This window comes from Excalfactoria chinensis, chromosome 12, assembly GCF_039878825.1.
Source record: "Excalfactoria chinensis isolate bCotChi1 chromosome 12, bCotChi1.hap2, whole genome shotgun sequence".
In the NCBI taxonomy this organism is placed as follows: domain Eukaryota; kingdom Metazoa; phylum Chordata; class Aves; order Galliformes; family Phasianidae; genus Excalfactoria; species Excalfactoria chinensis.
In genome coordinates, this window is record NC_092836.1 from 13,526,552 (window position 1) to 13,540,683 (window position 14,132).

At 53.4% G+C, this 14,132-nt stretch overlaps 1 protein-coding gene across 1 annotated transcript; it reads right to left on the minus strand.

Annotated features, from left to right (window-relative positions):
• Positions 1-789: 789 nt before the first annotated feature.
• On the minus strand, positions 790-3,385 carry BARX1 (BARX homeobox 1). Its single transcript, XM_072347524.1, has 4 exons — positions 2,945-3,385; positions 1,631-1,919; positions 1,455-1,539; positions 790-1,221 (listed from the first exon to the last, which is right to left on the minus strand). Exons 1-4 carry the CDS (start codon positions 3,147-3,149, stop codon positions 1,057-1,059), a joined length of 744 nt encoding a protein of 247 aa, XP_072203625.1. The 5' UTR covers positions 3,150-3,385; the 3' UTR covers positions 790-1,056.
• Between the last annotated feature and the right edge of the window lie 10,747 nt (positions 3,386-14,132).

Here is a 14,132-nt window from a genome sequence, read left to right on the forward strand (position 1 = left end):
GCGGCACCTGGGGCAGACAGGGCCGGGGGGTGGGCTAATAACCGCCGGTAATTACTCAGCAGGCGAGCAGTTAGCGCCCAGCAATTAGCGTTCCGCAACCAGGGCTCGGCCCGGCTCTGCAAGGAACGCCCGCAGCCCTCGGGACCGGGCCGTGGAGCGGCTCTCCATCGCTCCCTGCCGCTCTCCAATTACCCGTAGCGCTTCTGGGTTGTTTTTTGTTCTTTTTTTTTTTCTCAGGACGATGATAATAGCACGTCTCTGGAGGTGCTCTATCAATCGATACCTCGACGGGGAAAAATAAAAGGTACAGCAAAGAATAAGATAATTAAAAATAAAACAGTGCCACGGCTCCTTGCTACGTCGCCGCAATGAGCGCAGAGCCCCGCGCTCGGTGGAATTTCTCTGCTCCCTTTGCCCGAGCGCTGCGCAGAGCATCACCAACCCCGTCTTCCTAAAGCAGCATTTAGATGTGCCGCCGCATCTCAGCCGCCTGTTAGACGGCAATGCCGCATTTCTTAGAGAAAAGAAGACAACATCTCGTCCCTTTGAGTGAGGCAAAGGCCCGGCCCCGGGCAGCCTTCGGGTATGACGTGTAGCCGAGAACAAGGGGAAAAAAAAAGAAAAAAAAAAGAAAAAAAGCCGAACAAAAATATAAAGAAACGATTAAAAAGAAGATAAAAAGCATTACATTACTCAGAGCAATAGTCCATAAAATACTTTATTGAAATAAAGTAAATATCTTCGCATTAATAAAACCGATCATGAAATGCAGTTTTCGAGTAACTGGGGGCACCACAGGGTTTCACGCAGCGAGCAATGCCAAGGGCGGACCCGGTGCCCCCCGGCCGCCGCGCACCGTGGGTCTCAGGGCCGGGGGCCGAGCTGTGCGCTGGGTGCTCCGACCGCGGCCCCACCACCCTCCGCCCCCGGCCTCTACCGCCCGGGCCGCTGCACACAGGGTTCCTCCCGCCCGGGGCAGCAGCGCTCTCCGGGGCCCGACGCGGCTCTAGGGGTCCCCGCGCTCCCGGACGGCGGCGGTGGGGCCGGGCCGTGCCCTCACTCCTCCTGGCTGACCTCAGCCGGCGAGCCCAGGCTCTCGGGGGGTTTCTCGGCGTCCCGGGCGCGCTCCTGCTCCGAGAGCTGCTCGCTGCTGGGGATGGAGTTCTTCTTGGGGCGGCCCTTGGGCTTGGTGGGGGACTCCAGGCCGCCCCCCTGCAGCACCTGCGGGGCAGGGAGGACACAGGGACACCTGCGTAAAGCAGCGCTCCGGTCCACGACCCCGGCAGGGAATAGTCCCCGCTGCCCGAGAGGCGCCGGAAAGGTTCGAGCTGGGGCAGCCCGTATGCTGTGGCCGCATGGAGCGGAGACATACACGCATATCAAAACATACATATACATGTGTATATATGTATATGTATATTTTTCCCCCGGGAGGGCCCGGTGCGGGCACTTACTATTTTCTTCCATTTCATGCGCCTGTTCTGGTACCAGGTTTTCACCTGGAGCTGGCTGAGCCCCAGTGATTCGGCCAGGTCTATTCTGCGGGCAGGAGAGAGGCAGTGAGACCCGGCCCGGCCCGCGGCTCTCCTCCTTCTCTCCGGACGATGCCCCCGCGCCGCCCCGCCGGTACCTGTCGGGCGTCGAGAGGTACTTCTGCTTCTCGAAGCGCTTCTCCAGCCCCATGAGCTGCAGCTCAGTGAAGACGGTGCGGCTGCGGCGGCCCTTCTTGGCTTTGCTGCCCGGCTCGGGGCCGCCCGGCTCCAGCTTGCCGCGGAGGTGCAGCTCCAGCGGGAGGTGGGGCGAGGCGGAGCCGCCCTGCAGCCCCGAGCCGGCGGCCAGCAGCGCCGAGCCCAGCCCCGAGCAGCCCAGGGGAGCCAGCGGGAACTTGAAGACGGCCGCCGGCTCCGCCTTCAGAACGGCTGCGGGAGAGAGCGGCCGTGAGAGCCGGGAGGCCCCGGGGGCTCCTCGGGATGGGCTCCGCGCAAGGCCCCGAGCCCTTCTCCTGCTGCCGCTGTGGGGTCACGCCGTGCCCTGCAGCCGGCAGCGGGCAGTCACCCAGAGATTCTCACGTTAACCGCGGAAACCTTTTGGAACCATTTAGGTGCTTGTGCCACCTGACAGATTCAAGCACTAACGGACCCACGGCCGCGCCGTCAGACTCAAGCTCGACCCCGACGTGCGGCCGTGCGGGGCCCTACCAAGCGTCCAGGGACCTCGCACCAAAAGCAGGCAGATCCCACCGCCCTACGCAGCACCGCGACCGCTTCTCCGAACGCTGAGCACGGCCCCGGGGACTTCGAAAGCACATGCGGGCCCGGCCCGAATTGCACACACGGACACACAGCGGTGCGGGCCGGCATTTCAGACCAATATCTAAAACAATCGTGAATCCCAGGTGTTCCGATACATGCACTTCCACTACGGGGCTCGATGTTTTCCTGATTTCTTTCTTAAGAAGAAAACAAGAATTTGGAATCCTCCCGTTCTGTTCACTTCTACGGATAAATGAACAGCAGACGAAGCACATCTCTGCAGACGAAGACAGCTTTGGAAGCGAAAGCATTCGCGATCGCAGGTTAAATACTCGCGTTAAAATAAAATAGAACTAAAATAAAATGACAAAAATCTACCAAAAATCCAACAACCGAAGAAAAGAAAAGAAAAAAACCCAAAACACAGAACACGACAAAAAAATCTGTCCTTAATACCCTTATCCTGCACCGGTAAATCCCTCACCATGTCCCGCGGCTCGCACTCTCCATCCCCCGTCTCTCCGCGCACAGCACCGCTCTCCACGGCCCTACAGACACCCGCGCCCCACAAATGCTGCCCCGTCCCCGCTCGGAGAGCCGCGGCGAAGTTCCCGAGCTCTCCTCCCATAGGAGCGACCCCACACGCGCCGGGAATTGCGGCACCACTCCCGTCCGACCCCGGCGGGACATACCGAGGTGGTTGTGGTAGGGCCGCGCCGACAGCAGAGCTTGCACCCCAAACTTGAGCAGCTCCCCGGGCGGCGCCGCGCCCTTGGCGTCGGGGGGGTCGGTGAGGATCTCCTCAATCATGAAACTGCGGTAGCGGTGCGATCGGTGGTCGGGAAAGGCTTCGGCCGGGAAGTAGTGCGCGGCCCCCAGCTCCAGCGGGTGCTGCATCCTCGCCGCCGCCCGGGCCGTGCCGAGCCGAGCCCGGCCGCCGGGCCCTAACGCAGCCCCCCGGCCGCTGGGAGCCGGGCAGCGGGGGCTCTGCCCATCGCCCCTACCCCGCCCTACCCCTGGGCAGGGCCCGGCGCGGCGCCCCCCCCGCTCTGGCTCCGCGAGTGCCTCGGGACCGCCCCGAGCGCCGCCGCCGGCCCGCGGCCGTTCCGCCGCACGCACGCACGGGGCGCGGCACCGGGCAGCACCTCCCCAACCCGGCCCGGCCCGGCGGGCAGCGGCCCTATTATACGGCCCCGGAGGCTGCGGCGGGCGGGGGAGGGCGCGGGAGGGGCCGCGGAGGAAGGAAGGGGCCGGGGCGGGCGAGTACCTGGAAGCGGGAGGTTACGGCGTAGCATTTGATCCGCTGCCATATAAAGCAAACGGGCCCCAAGGCGGGCAGCGGGTAGGCACACGTCCGACATTGCGTGGGCCTAGAACTGCCGTGCGCCCCCACTCTCCCCCTCCCCTTCGTCCCACTCTTTCCCCGGCAGGGCGCTCCTGGCACCGCCCGCCACCTGCCCGCCCCCTCCAGCTTCCCCGGGCACGGCCCCGCTCGGCCCCAGGCAGCACAGCACAGAGCAGGGCCCCGCGGGGTGCGGAGGTGCCCCGAGATCGGCCACATCCCTATGGGGAACTCAGAGTGGTCGGTCGGGAAAAGAAACAAAGCATAGAGAGGAGCGGAACGCTTCCCCCTGCGTTTAGAGCCGTTTGGCAAACATTCTGCCCGGCACAACGGGGTTCGTTTCGTTCCCCGCAACCCGTGCCGCTCACCACCGCTCGGCTCGTGCTTGCTGCAGGAATGCCCTGAACGGGACTCTGAGGAAGGGGCACAGAGCCGTCCTCCGGGAGCCTCTGTCGGGGCCGATCTCTCAGCCCCGCGTCCCGCAACTGCCCCGGGCCCAGCGCCGCGGAAACACCCCACGGAGCGGAGGGCATTGGGCCGGGCCGGGAACTGCACTGGGGTCACTGTGTCGGGGTCACTGTCGTTGTGCAGTGCTGTGCCACAACGTGCTACAGCAGCCAGGTGCTCCCTCAGCTGCTCGATTTTCTGTCCCGCACTGACTTCCCTGTAATCCGCACCATGTGTTCACTGCCGCTGGCACGAAGCGGTTCTGCTCGGATTTTCTGTTTACTCCGCGTCCCGTCAATTTAAAACGATGCTCTAAAACCCGTGAGAAGGCTTTGGGGAGCCTCCCTTCCCTTCCCCTTGTGGGGTCCCGAGCGCCCCCGCCCGTTTTCGTGCCGGTTCCTAAAAGCCGGGGCGGAGGAGCCCCCTGGGTGTCACGGCGATAAATAACGGGACGGGTAATTGGAAGCGAAGTGGGGAGAATGTGGGCCACAGTCGAGAGAGCGGACGCTGCCATACGGCAGTGTTAAACACCGCCACTCCGAGAGCAGCTCTCCCGCTGAGCACCGCCATTGATTTAAAATAAAACAAAACTCAGACACAAAGATGAATCCCACTTCAACCCCCTCTCGCCCCCCATCTCTGGGCACAGCACCGACCCGAGCGCACTGAACCGCTTCCGGCAATTTGCGGCCCCGCAGACGCCGACACGGCCGAGGATTGAAGCGGCAGCGGTGCGGGATCGGTGCGGTGCTCCGCTATGGGGCGGTGACGCTGCTGTGCTGGAAGGACCCTCCGGCTGCACCCTCAGATAATGGTTTAAAATCGTTGCAGTGCGAATCCCACCGCTCCAAGTAAATCTCTTGGTGTATATATATGAATATATATATAACTATATTTAACCGTGACTCTTCAAATGACAGAAATCGTTTAATTCACAGAACCCCCCAAATCCGAGCGCTGATTTTGCACCTCCTAAAGTGGATGCGATCCTCCACTGCTTCCCAGCCAGCCCCATCCCGAGGGGACGCTCTGGGCACCGCGTGCCGTTCGGCAGCGATGGGGCGAACGAATGCAGCCCCGAATTACTCGCACTTCGTTTCCCATCTACTGGAAGGGAAGCGCCGCGGTCTTCTTAAAAAGAAAACGCTCCGCATTTAACGGGTTTGTGTTGTTTGCGCCACGCGAAACGTTTATCGCACAGTTAGAAACGCAGGGTGTTCCCAAAGCCACCTCACTGTTCACGATTCGTTTCTATTCTTTAACCAAAGCGTTCGCATTCGTTTCGGGACTCATGGATCTCACCCAGGGCACACTGCAGAGCCCTCCGCCGCTCACTGTCACACTGCGGCTGTTCCGAGGGCTGCGGGGGAAACGGAGTCCCCGCGGTTCCGCAGTTCCCCCGGAGCTTTGTCGGTTCATTCCCGTTTTGACGGGAAGGAGATTGTTGTCCATTTTCCCACCTTTCCTCCGTTAAGATCCCATCGCGTTTCCCTGCGCGGAGCAACCATAACACGAAAAAGAACCAAAGAGAAACTCTGTCCCATTGGGGTACTTTAGGAAACACGCTGTGTGCACGGGGGAAAGAGATTTGGTGCAGAAAGGGTGACAAGTAAGTACGGATTAGATAGAAGTAGATAGATAAATATAGATAGATTGATAGATACAGAGATTAGAGATATATAGATATGGATATGGATATAGATACGGACGTAGATATCTAGATATAGTTATAGATACAGACATGATAGAGAGATAGAGATGGATATGGATTGACCCCACCGTCCCGCTCCGCCCCCGTACAGCCCCGCACCACCGGCCCCGTCCCCACGGCTTCGGGGCGGCCTCGGAGCGCTGCGGGCCCCGGCGCTGCCTTCTTTCTGCTGGCACTCGGCGTCCAGGAAATCCGCAAAGCGGTGGGAAGAGTGGAAGCCGTGACATCACGCGGGGCAGGAGGGTGAGGGAGCGGCTCCGTCCGAGCAGCGCTCTGCGCTCGCTGCCACGGGGAGCCCAGCGCTGACACGCGGACCCCAAAGCGATGCCCGAGGCCACGCGGCCCGGCCGTTCCCCCCTTACAGCTTCGGGCAGAAGATGCGGAGCTCTGTGCCCCCGCATCGAGACACGTCCCCGCCCCGCCGCCCCCGGACCTCGTTCCTCCAAACCCTACAAACGGACGGAAACCATCCCCATAGCTGCCGCTATCTCCGGAGAGATCTGTGCTTGTACCGGGAGCTGCCCTCCGTGCCACCGCCGTGCTGCGGAACGCGCCCAGTGAGTAGGAAAACGCTGGCATAAAACAGCGAGTCCCACTCTTTTCTTTTTTTTCTTTCCTTTCCTTTCCTTTCCTTTCCTTTCCTTTCCTTTCCTTTCCTTTCCTTTCCTTTCCTTTCCTTTCCTTTCCTTTCCTTTCCTTTCCTTTCCTTTCCTTTCCTTTTTCCTTTCTTTTCTTTTTTTCCTCCCCTTCTTTTCTTTTTTAAATAGTACCTTTAAAAGCGCGGAGTTCTGTTTTTAGTTTTAGTGTTGTTTTCCATTGTTTTGTGTTTTTTTTTTTATTATTATTATTGTTGTTGTTGTTGTTGTTTGTTTTTAGTTATACTTTTCCCTCCTTCAGAGAGGAGGGGAGCAATGCTCGGAAGAACAAACCCGCAGAGGACGCAGAGTTAGGGCTGAGACAGCGCTTCCAGGCACTGCCCCCCTCCTCCGGGCTAACACGGGGCTCTGTGGGCTCAGCTCACTCAGCTGCCCCAGTCAGTGTCACGGCCGTCAGAGGGGCGCCGTTACGTTTTCCCTTGCTGACAGTGCATGCAGAGCACGCTTTTTCCCTTATCCACCTGGACCTGCTATCAAACCTAAGAAAACCAGACAACCAAAAGAAACAGCAGAGTCATCTGCATTACTCGGGGCAGCCTCCTGCACTTCCCTGCCCGAGGTCCTCGCAGAGGAGCAGTTCTGGGGCACTGTCCATGCCGATGCTGTGACGGTGCTGACATGGCGCTGGTACAGCCCTTAGCAGCCAGATCACCTGTCACACACGAAACCAACGCGTGGCTTTGATGCACAGCTCCAACATGGGAAAATGCCTCCGAGCCCCTCGGTGATATGATGGAGAGCACGAACAGAAATCCTTCAGTGTGGGGCTTTGGGATGGCTGTGCCACACACAGCACTGCCACAGCCACGTATGGGCACAGAGCCACGTGCAGAGCTGCAGGCAGTGAGGTTGCTCTGCAATGGATGGGCACAAACACACCGTGAGCCACAGGTGGGTGCACCGGGTCAGTAATTACAGCCTGTCTGAAACCACAGCTATGGCTGTACCACCTATTTCTAGACGCTAAAAAAGCCCCAAACAGAAAGCAAGAAACTGTCCTTATTGCCCCAGTGTTCAATTCTAGCAAGCCTCACATCTGCTGGCCAATTAGAGATGCCCTTCCCGATGTCACATCATCCCCTATGCCGCAAAGAGGAGAGGTGTGCTCAGGCAGCTCGCTGCATGCGCTGACTGGAATAGGACAGTTTACAGTTCACAGAATTAAGTTAATGATTACATCTATGCAGAGTGGGGCCTCCAGCTTTTAACAGCAAAATGAAGAAACAGAGCAAACCCCACATTCCATGGGTTTTCAGCAGTGTTGGTCTGCTGCTTCCACCTGGCTGTTTCTTTATAGAGCAGCGGGGAGGTGCTGCAGGCATTTAACACAATAATGGCTAATTGAAACTCTTAATTTCTACAATAACACCATGTTTTATACATATTAACATCATATTAAAGCTGACTTGCCAGACTCTCCCAAGCGCCGCTACAGCCAGTTAAAAACCTTGTTAAGAGCCAATTAAATAGCAAAGCTCTCTATAACAGGCACATGATATGAAACAATATAGTAGTGGTGGTGGCTCTTTTCTGTTAGCTTATTTTTCTGCCTTTGCATTTCAATGCAAATCTTATTTTAAAGTATGGTACAGATCCACCAAAGCGCCCTCCCAGCAGAGCAGGGGCAGAATCTCTCCCTACCCCCATGGAACCAAACAGGCTGCAGAGTGCATCCACTGAGCACTAAAGAAAATCACACCAATGAGAAATGCTTAAAGAAAAGTTCCCAAACTGAACACCCGGGTGTCTAAAGCCCCACAAATGGTCCCTGCAGGGTGGGCTCCGTGGTGCCAAGCTGGGCACCAAGCAGTGTGCCTGATGCCCATAGCCCCAGGCAGCATCTATGGCCACCACTAGCCCAGGGCATGGCCAGCATCTATGGGGAGTTTCACCAGCAGAAGGAGATGGGAACTGAGGATCCCAGGCACAGCACACACAGAAGGTGAGGCTGATTTATCATCTTGGGATGGAATAATGTTTTTGGAATAAAATGACGCCTCATGGACTAGGATTTCCTGTGTGCTGTTTACATTCCTAGGAGCCTTTATCTGCTTTAATCTCTGTAGTTTGGCTGAGATTCAGTGGATGCTTAAAAATGAAACTTTTGCCATAGGAATCATTGTCACAAGGGAGCGGGGCTTGGGCACAAGGCCCTGTGACTCCTCTGTGCCTCACACACTGGCAGGAGTGATCCCCCTAAAACCTTCTTTCAGGACTTTGCCCTATATTGGACATGGAGTGTGCAATGACATGAAGGCTGGTTTCACCTTGCTTGCTTTGGTGGGTACTCAAGCAGCTGTGCCCCCAGTGGAGGTCCCACACCTGGTGGCATCCCAGCTTGCACTGAGGACACCAACAAACCCCTGTCCTGGGAAACCACCAAGGGTGATGCTCACACCTTCCAAACACCTGTTTGGTACCTGCTGATGTTGCCGCAGCACTAAAGGGAAGGCAGGCAGCTCCTGGTCTGCTTTCTGTGAGGGCAAATGCCACCCGTATCAGCGCAGTGCCATCACTTCAGGCCAAACGAGAGCTGACTTCTGCCTTGTCTGCCTGATGGTTGATATGGCACATTTCTACTTACCATATCCAGAACAGAACCATAAACCCATATATGGACATGACCGCTTAAGAAGTTTAAACAGTTTTGCTTTTCTGTACATATATTATGACACTTCCAAATTTTTTGGGCGAAATTCCACCATCCGATAGCGATCTGAGCCACAGATGGGTCTGCTTAACGCAGTTCTAGGCTTTGTCCGCCAGCTTCTTCCCTTCGCCTCCCTCTCATTGCGGGGGCTCACGCAGCATCGCGGCTCCCGGAGAGCGGCACAGCGGCGGGGCCAGCGCTGGGGTTGGGGGGGCTGAGGGTCGGGTCCGTGGATCTGGGCCGGCGGATCTCGGGCCGCGGGTGCCCTCTGCCGGGCCGCCCCCGCCGCAACGACAGCGTCCTCGGTGCATCACTCCGGAAAGAGCAGCACCGCAGTGTGACCGCAGCACTCGAATCTTTCCATCGTTTTGGTTCTAGAAAGAGGACTCAAAAGCTGAGACTGTAGTGATCCTAATTCATTTTGTGATTCTATGATTCTATGAATTAATGAGGATCACTGTTTCAAAGAACATCAGTGGCAATAGAAATGCCTCTGCGCATCAGACTGTTGGGATACTGGGACAAGCAGACCGTCTGCAGCAATGTTCTGAGATCCTCCCGTTTAATCTCAGAGATGCCACAGAAGAACCAGAGAGCACAGCAATACAAACCCATGATGCTGGTTCCTTTTCCCGCACACCAGCTCACCAGCTGTTTCCTGTTGAAGCTCCAAGCCGTATTAAAGCAGCATGCTCTTTCCAACTTCTCTCCCTCACCTCCCATCTGCCGTTTTGGTCCTCACTCCTACTCCTGCCTCTTAAGGCTCTTTGAGATCTCAGCCCATCCCAGAGTGCTCACACACCAAACTGAGACAGCAGTTTCTCAAGCCTGTTGCTCTTACAAAGCTCCTGCATGCTCTCCTTTTCCCAAATCCACACCATAAACTCCAGCCATGCTCTCTGCTGATATTTAATTTGATTCTAAGCAAGGAAGCTGATCAGCACTGTTAAGATTGGGCCCAAGGACTCGAAAAGTTCTCCCAGACTGCCCTTGGTCAAGCACAGCTCCCAACACAGCCCTGTGCCTGCAAGCAAATGGCACAGACCATGATGATCCCTTGTCTTCTCCTGACCCCTCATTAGTCACCCTGCCAGCCCTCCTGTGGGACAGCACCACTCCAGCTGCAAGGAAGGGTTTCCCTTCCAACACCTTGCAGCAGAGTGCCAACTGTCCTCAGAGCTTCTTCTCCTTCCAGTTCATGCTGAGCTCCTAAGCAAAAAGCAAATAGCAGTGATCAAAACCCACACCCCTGGGAACCAAATCAGCTGTTTCCTGATCTTTTTAACCAAGCCCAAGTTCCCTCAGCCTCCTCTCTGCCTGCTTGCTGCTGAGAGTCCCAATGAGTGAGAAATGGGCATCAGCTTCCAGCTTTCCTCTCCGAGTTTTAAAGGATAGCCATCCTCCAGCAAGCTATGGAAGAGCTTTTCAGTTTGACGTTTTTATAAACACCAACCTTTTTATCCTCAGTGTTTGTTGTTGGAGGAAATCCCTTCTAGTTCTTACGCATGTATAACATATAAAACAATTGAATTAATACCATATGGGGGTAGAGGGGTGAAAAGTCATGTCTACAGCCAAAATAGTTCAGGAAAACTGTACAGCTGAGGTTTAAGATTGCCTACAGTGACTTTGAATTTTGTTTAGACATCGGTGTTAATACTTCGTATGGCGTATGTGCAGATTACAACAGTATGTGCTGCACGCTGTGTAATTTATGAACTATTAAACTTAATTCTTATGCTTTGGGGCTGTGAGTTATAACCGAGCAGAATTTAAACTACCACCAAATGGAAGACTTTCTCTTTTTCTTGATTAACATAAAACTTCAGTGGATTGGCAGGGTGTGCAAAACCCAAGGCTAAACACTTGCATACTCATCCTCAGCAAGCTGATAGCTCAGGTTTTAGAACTTTCAATATCTTCTATGCTATTCACGGGTATAATAGTAGTGGTGGAGTTGCTAGCAGGGCCATCTGACAGGCTTAGCGCTGTATATGAGACTGAGGGTGGCAGTGAGAAAGTCCTTTTTCACCTCTGAACTGCTGAGAAAGGGTTGATGGTTACACTGAGTAATGTGGTTACAGTGAGTAATGTGGTTGTGTACATTCAGAAACCAGCAGGTATCCCAGCAGCACTGATGACAAATCTGCATGGCCCTGAAAAACAGAGCTGCAACTTCCTGACTGTGGTGGTGTGGGGTGTTTGTTTCACCTACCTTGACTAGACACCAACCCAGCTGTGACAGCAGGGAGCTCAGGGCAGGCCAAGCCTCAGTGCTGTCTTACCTGGGCTCTCGTGAATGACATTTCTTGCTCCCATGCCAGGAGTTTACACAGCAGAATTTCAACAAACAGCCTTGCAGAGGAGGAAAAAGGAACCATTACAAAGAATACACCTAGAAATCTTGAGCAGCAAAGAGGAGGTGCTCCTACTGCCCCGACACAAAGCAGCAGGCAGAGGTGGCTCCCACAGCTCTCCTCAGCCCTATCTCATCCATCTATTGGCATCGCTCAGAGAACAACCAAGGTTTGGCTGGATCTTGTTCCTTGTGGATATTCAGCATCTGGGGCTCTATCCAGCAGCTGAAACATCATAAGGACTTCTAGAAATTACGCCCTTCAATAAATTATATTTTACTTTGACACATTTTAGTGTTTACGAGGCTTACTTGGGAGATGAAACAAAAGTTAATTACATCAACTGATACGTCAAGAAAATGGATGGATTTGATATCCCCTCCAGATGGGCTTCCTTTGCCTAGCAGCACGCACAGCACATCTTACAGCAGGGAGACAGAACGCGTTAGGAAGGCACATCTCAACCATCAGACTGACACTTCTTTATTACAGTGTATTTATTTTTTATCACGTGCTTTGACAGAAGTCTCATAAAGTGTTACGCTCCTTCTGTAGGGTCAAAGCCTGGTGACCTTCCATGATTTTACAGAGAAGAAACATAATTTTAGAGGGCATGTTTATTTTTTCTGTAAACAGTCTGTTTTCTATGCCAAGAGAACGGCTTCTCTGGACGTATTTAGATGACAGCTCCACTCCACTGGCTCACCCTCCTGACAAAGTCTCTCCTGCCAAGTGGTTTTGATCACAGTCTGGCAAACGACACCACGTTAATAGTAGAGCTGAGCAAATAACCTCCAAAAATCTGCTGATTTCTTTAAAAAAAACCCTTCTTTATACTGCCTGCATAATATCCCCGAATCAAATGCGGTTTCCTTAAGCTCTGAAGGACTCTAATTTTTATAAAGAAAAAAAAAAAAGAGAAATGCATGGAATCAGAAGGGCTGCTTGCAGAATGGTTGGCAGTGATGAAGCAGCCCATCTCCCTGTGCTCTAGGAAACAAGTGGCTGAGCCCTTCCTGCACAACTGCACGTGGCTGTCAGTTCAAGCTCTGGAAACATGGCTTGCAGCTCTGTTTGTACTGACACAACCCTCATGGAATGGGGCAGTGAGATCACAGACAAAGCAAACCTGCTTTAAAATACAGCTCTCCAGCTGCTATATGGAGAGATATCTATCATACCTATCTATTTTACCATATCTATGTATCATACCATACCTACATATCTATCATACCATATCTATGTGAGAGCTGCCCCTGCCCTCTGCATACCCAGCTCCAGGAGTATCAATGGATTCATGGAATCATAGAATCATTTGAGTTGGAAGGGACTCCTAAAGGCTGTCTGGTCAAACTCCTCTGCACTGAACAGGGGCACCTACAGCTCCATCAGGTGCTCAGAACATGAGCAGCTTGACCTTGGGTGTCTGCAGGGATGAGGTACTCATCACCTCTCTGGGTAACCTGTGTGAGTGCCTCACCATCTTTATCCTAAAAGCCTTTATCTTATATCAGAATCAACCAGATGAGAATTCTTCCCATGAATATCTGCCATTCCCTTTGTCAAAGCCTAACCCTGAAGTCTCTCTGGGTTCTGTTCAGTGCCTTGAAGACCATTAACACAAGGCTTCACATCTGCAGCTCAGCCATCTTTCTTGCCTTCCTACGCAAACCTTGGGATGGGTTTTTCTATTTTGGCAACTAAAACCAGCACAGACTCATCACACTCAACTCTGCTCCTCAGCCATCCCAGGTGATTTGTTAAGATCCCTCCTCTTTCAATGTTTCCCTCCGGAAGCTGCCATTCAAACCATGCAAACTTGTTTTCATTAGAGGGAAAGAAAACTATTATTTAGTTAGTAATTGTTTCTAATCCGAGATACCCACTCTGGTAGCAAAGAGCTGCTTTCATACACTCAGAGTCTCTCAGCAGGCACTGAGTTTTAAGGAACTGATCACATTTGTACAGGGGTGACTGAGAGCTGTCACTTAGCATCACAAGGCTTATGGCATTTATCTTTTGTAGGTCCACCAACCCAAGTTAACTTAGAAACCATGGGAAACCCCCTTCAATTGAAGGCCTATAAAGCCAAACAAAAAAAATTTAACAAACCCACAAAAAAAGCTGTAGACTGTAGTCTCATAAGCTTTAATCATCCCCAAATCACCACTAGATTGAACTATGCCTCACTTAAAATACTTCTTTCTAACGCTCAAGGCAGAGTGGTAAGAGAATATGGTTTCAATTAGCTCCCTGCAAACTTACAGCTGCTATGGTATCCTATTAAAAGTTATTTCCCTCTGTGGCTCATATTAAGTTGCAGCTATAGAGTTGCATACAACTTCGACCCTCACAGACAAAATGGAAAGTACTTAAGAAATTGTTTTAGAAGGTTACACACAGATGAATGATGAAAGCAGATTACTATAATAGAGAGCAGGTCACACCTTCACCCATTGCAACAGCATTTCTTCAGTGTCTTTTTGTTAAGCGTTGCCACCCCTCACTGAGCACTCCTCCAACCTCAGAAGCAGCCCCCCTCCAGCTACTTTTTCTTTCTACAGCATTGTTTCACTGCATCTGCTGATTACCCCTTCCAGTCTTTTGTTCCCTTCCCACAACACTGATGTTCACTGTGAACAAGAGAGACATTGTCCCATGCACTGATGTGCCTGCAGAAGCACGGCAAATGAAAGGCTTGCGGTGAAAGCCTAAAT

Bases quoted from the DNA above. Each gene is read 5' to 3' on its own strand.
- BARX1 (XM_072347524.1), bottom strand. From the start codon at position 3,149: ATGCAGCACCCGCTGGAGCTGGGGGCCGCGCACTACTTCCCGGCCGAA. The intron at 1,920-2,944 runs GTATGTCCCGCC...TCTCTCCCGCAG, and splicing joins GCCCTACCACAACCACCTCG to CCGTTCTGAAGGCGGAGCCG. The intron at 1,222-1,454 runs GTAAGTGCCCGC...CCTGCCCCGCAG, and splicing joins GCATGAAATGGAAGAAAATA to GTGCTGCAGGGGGGCGGCCT.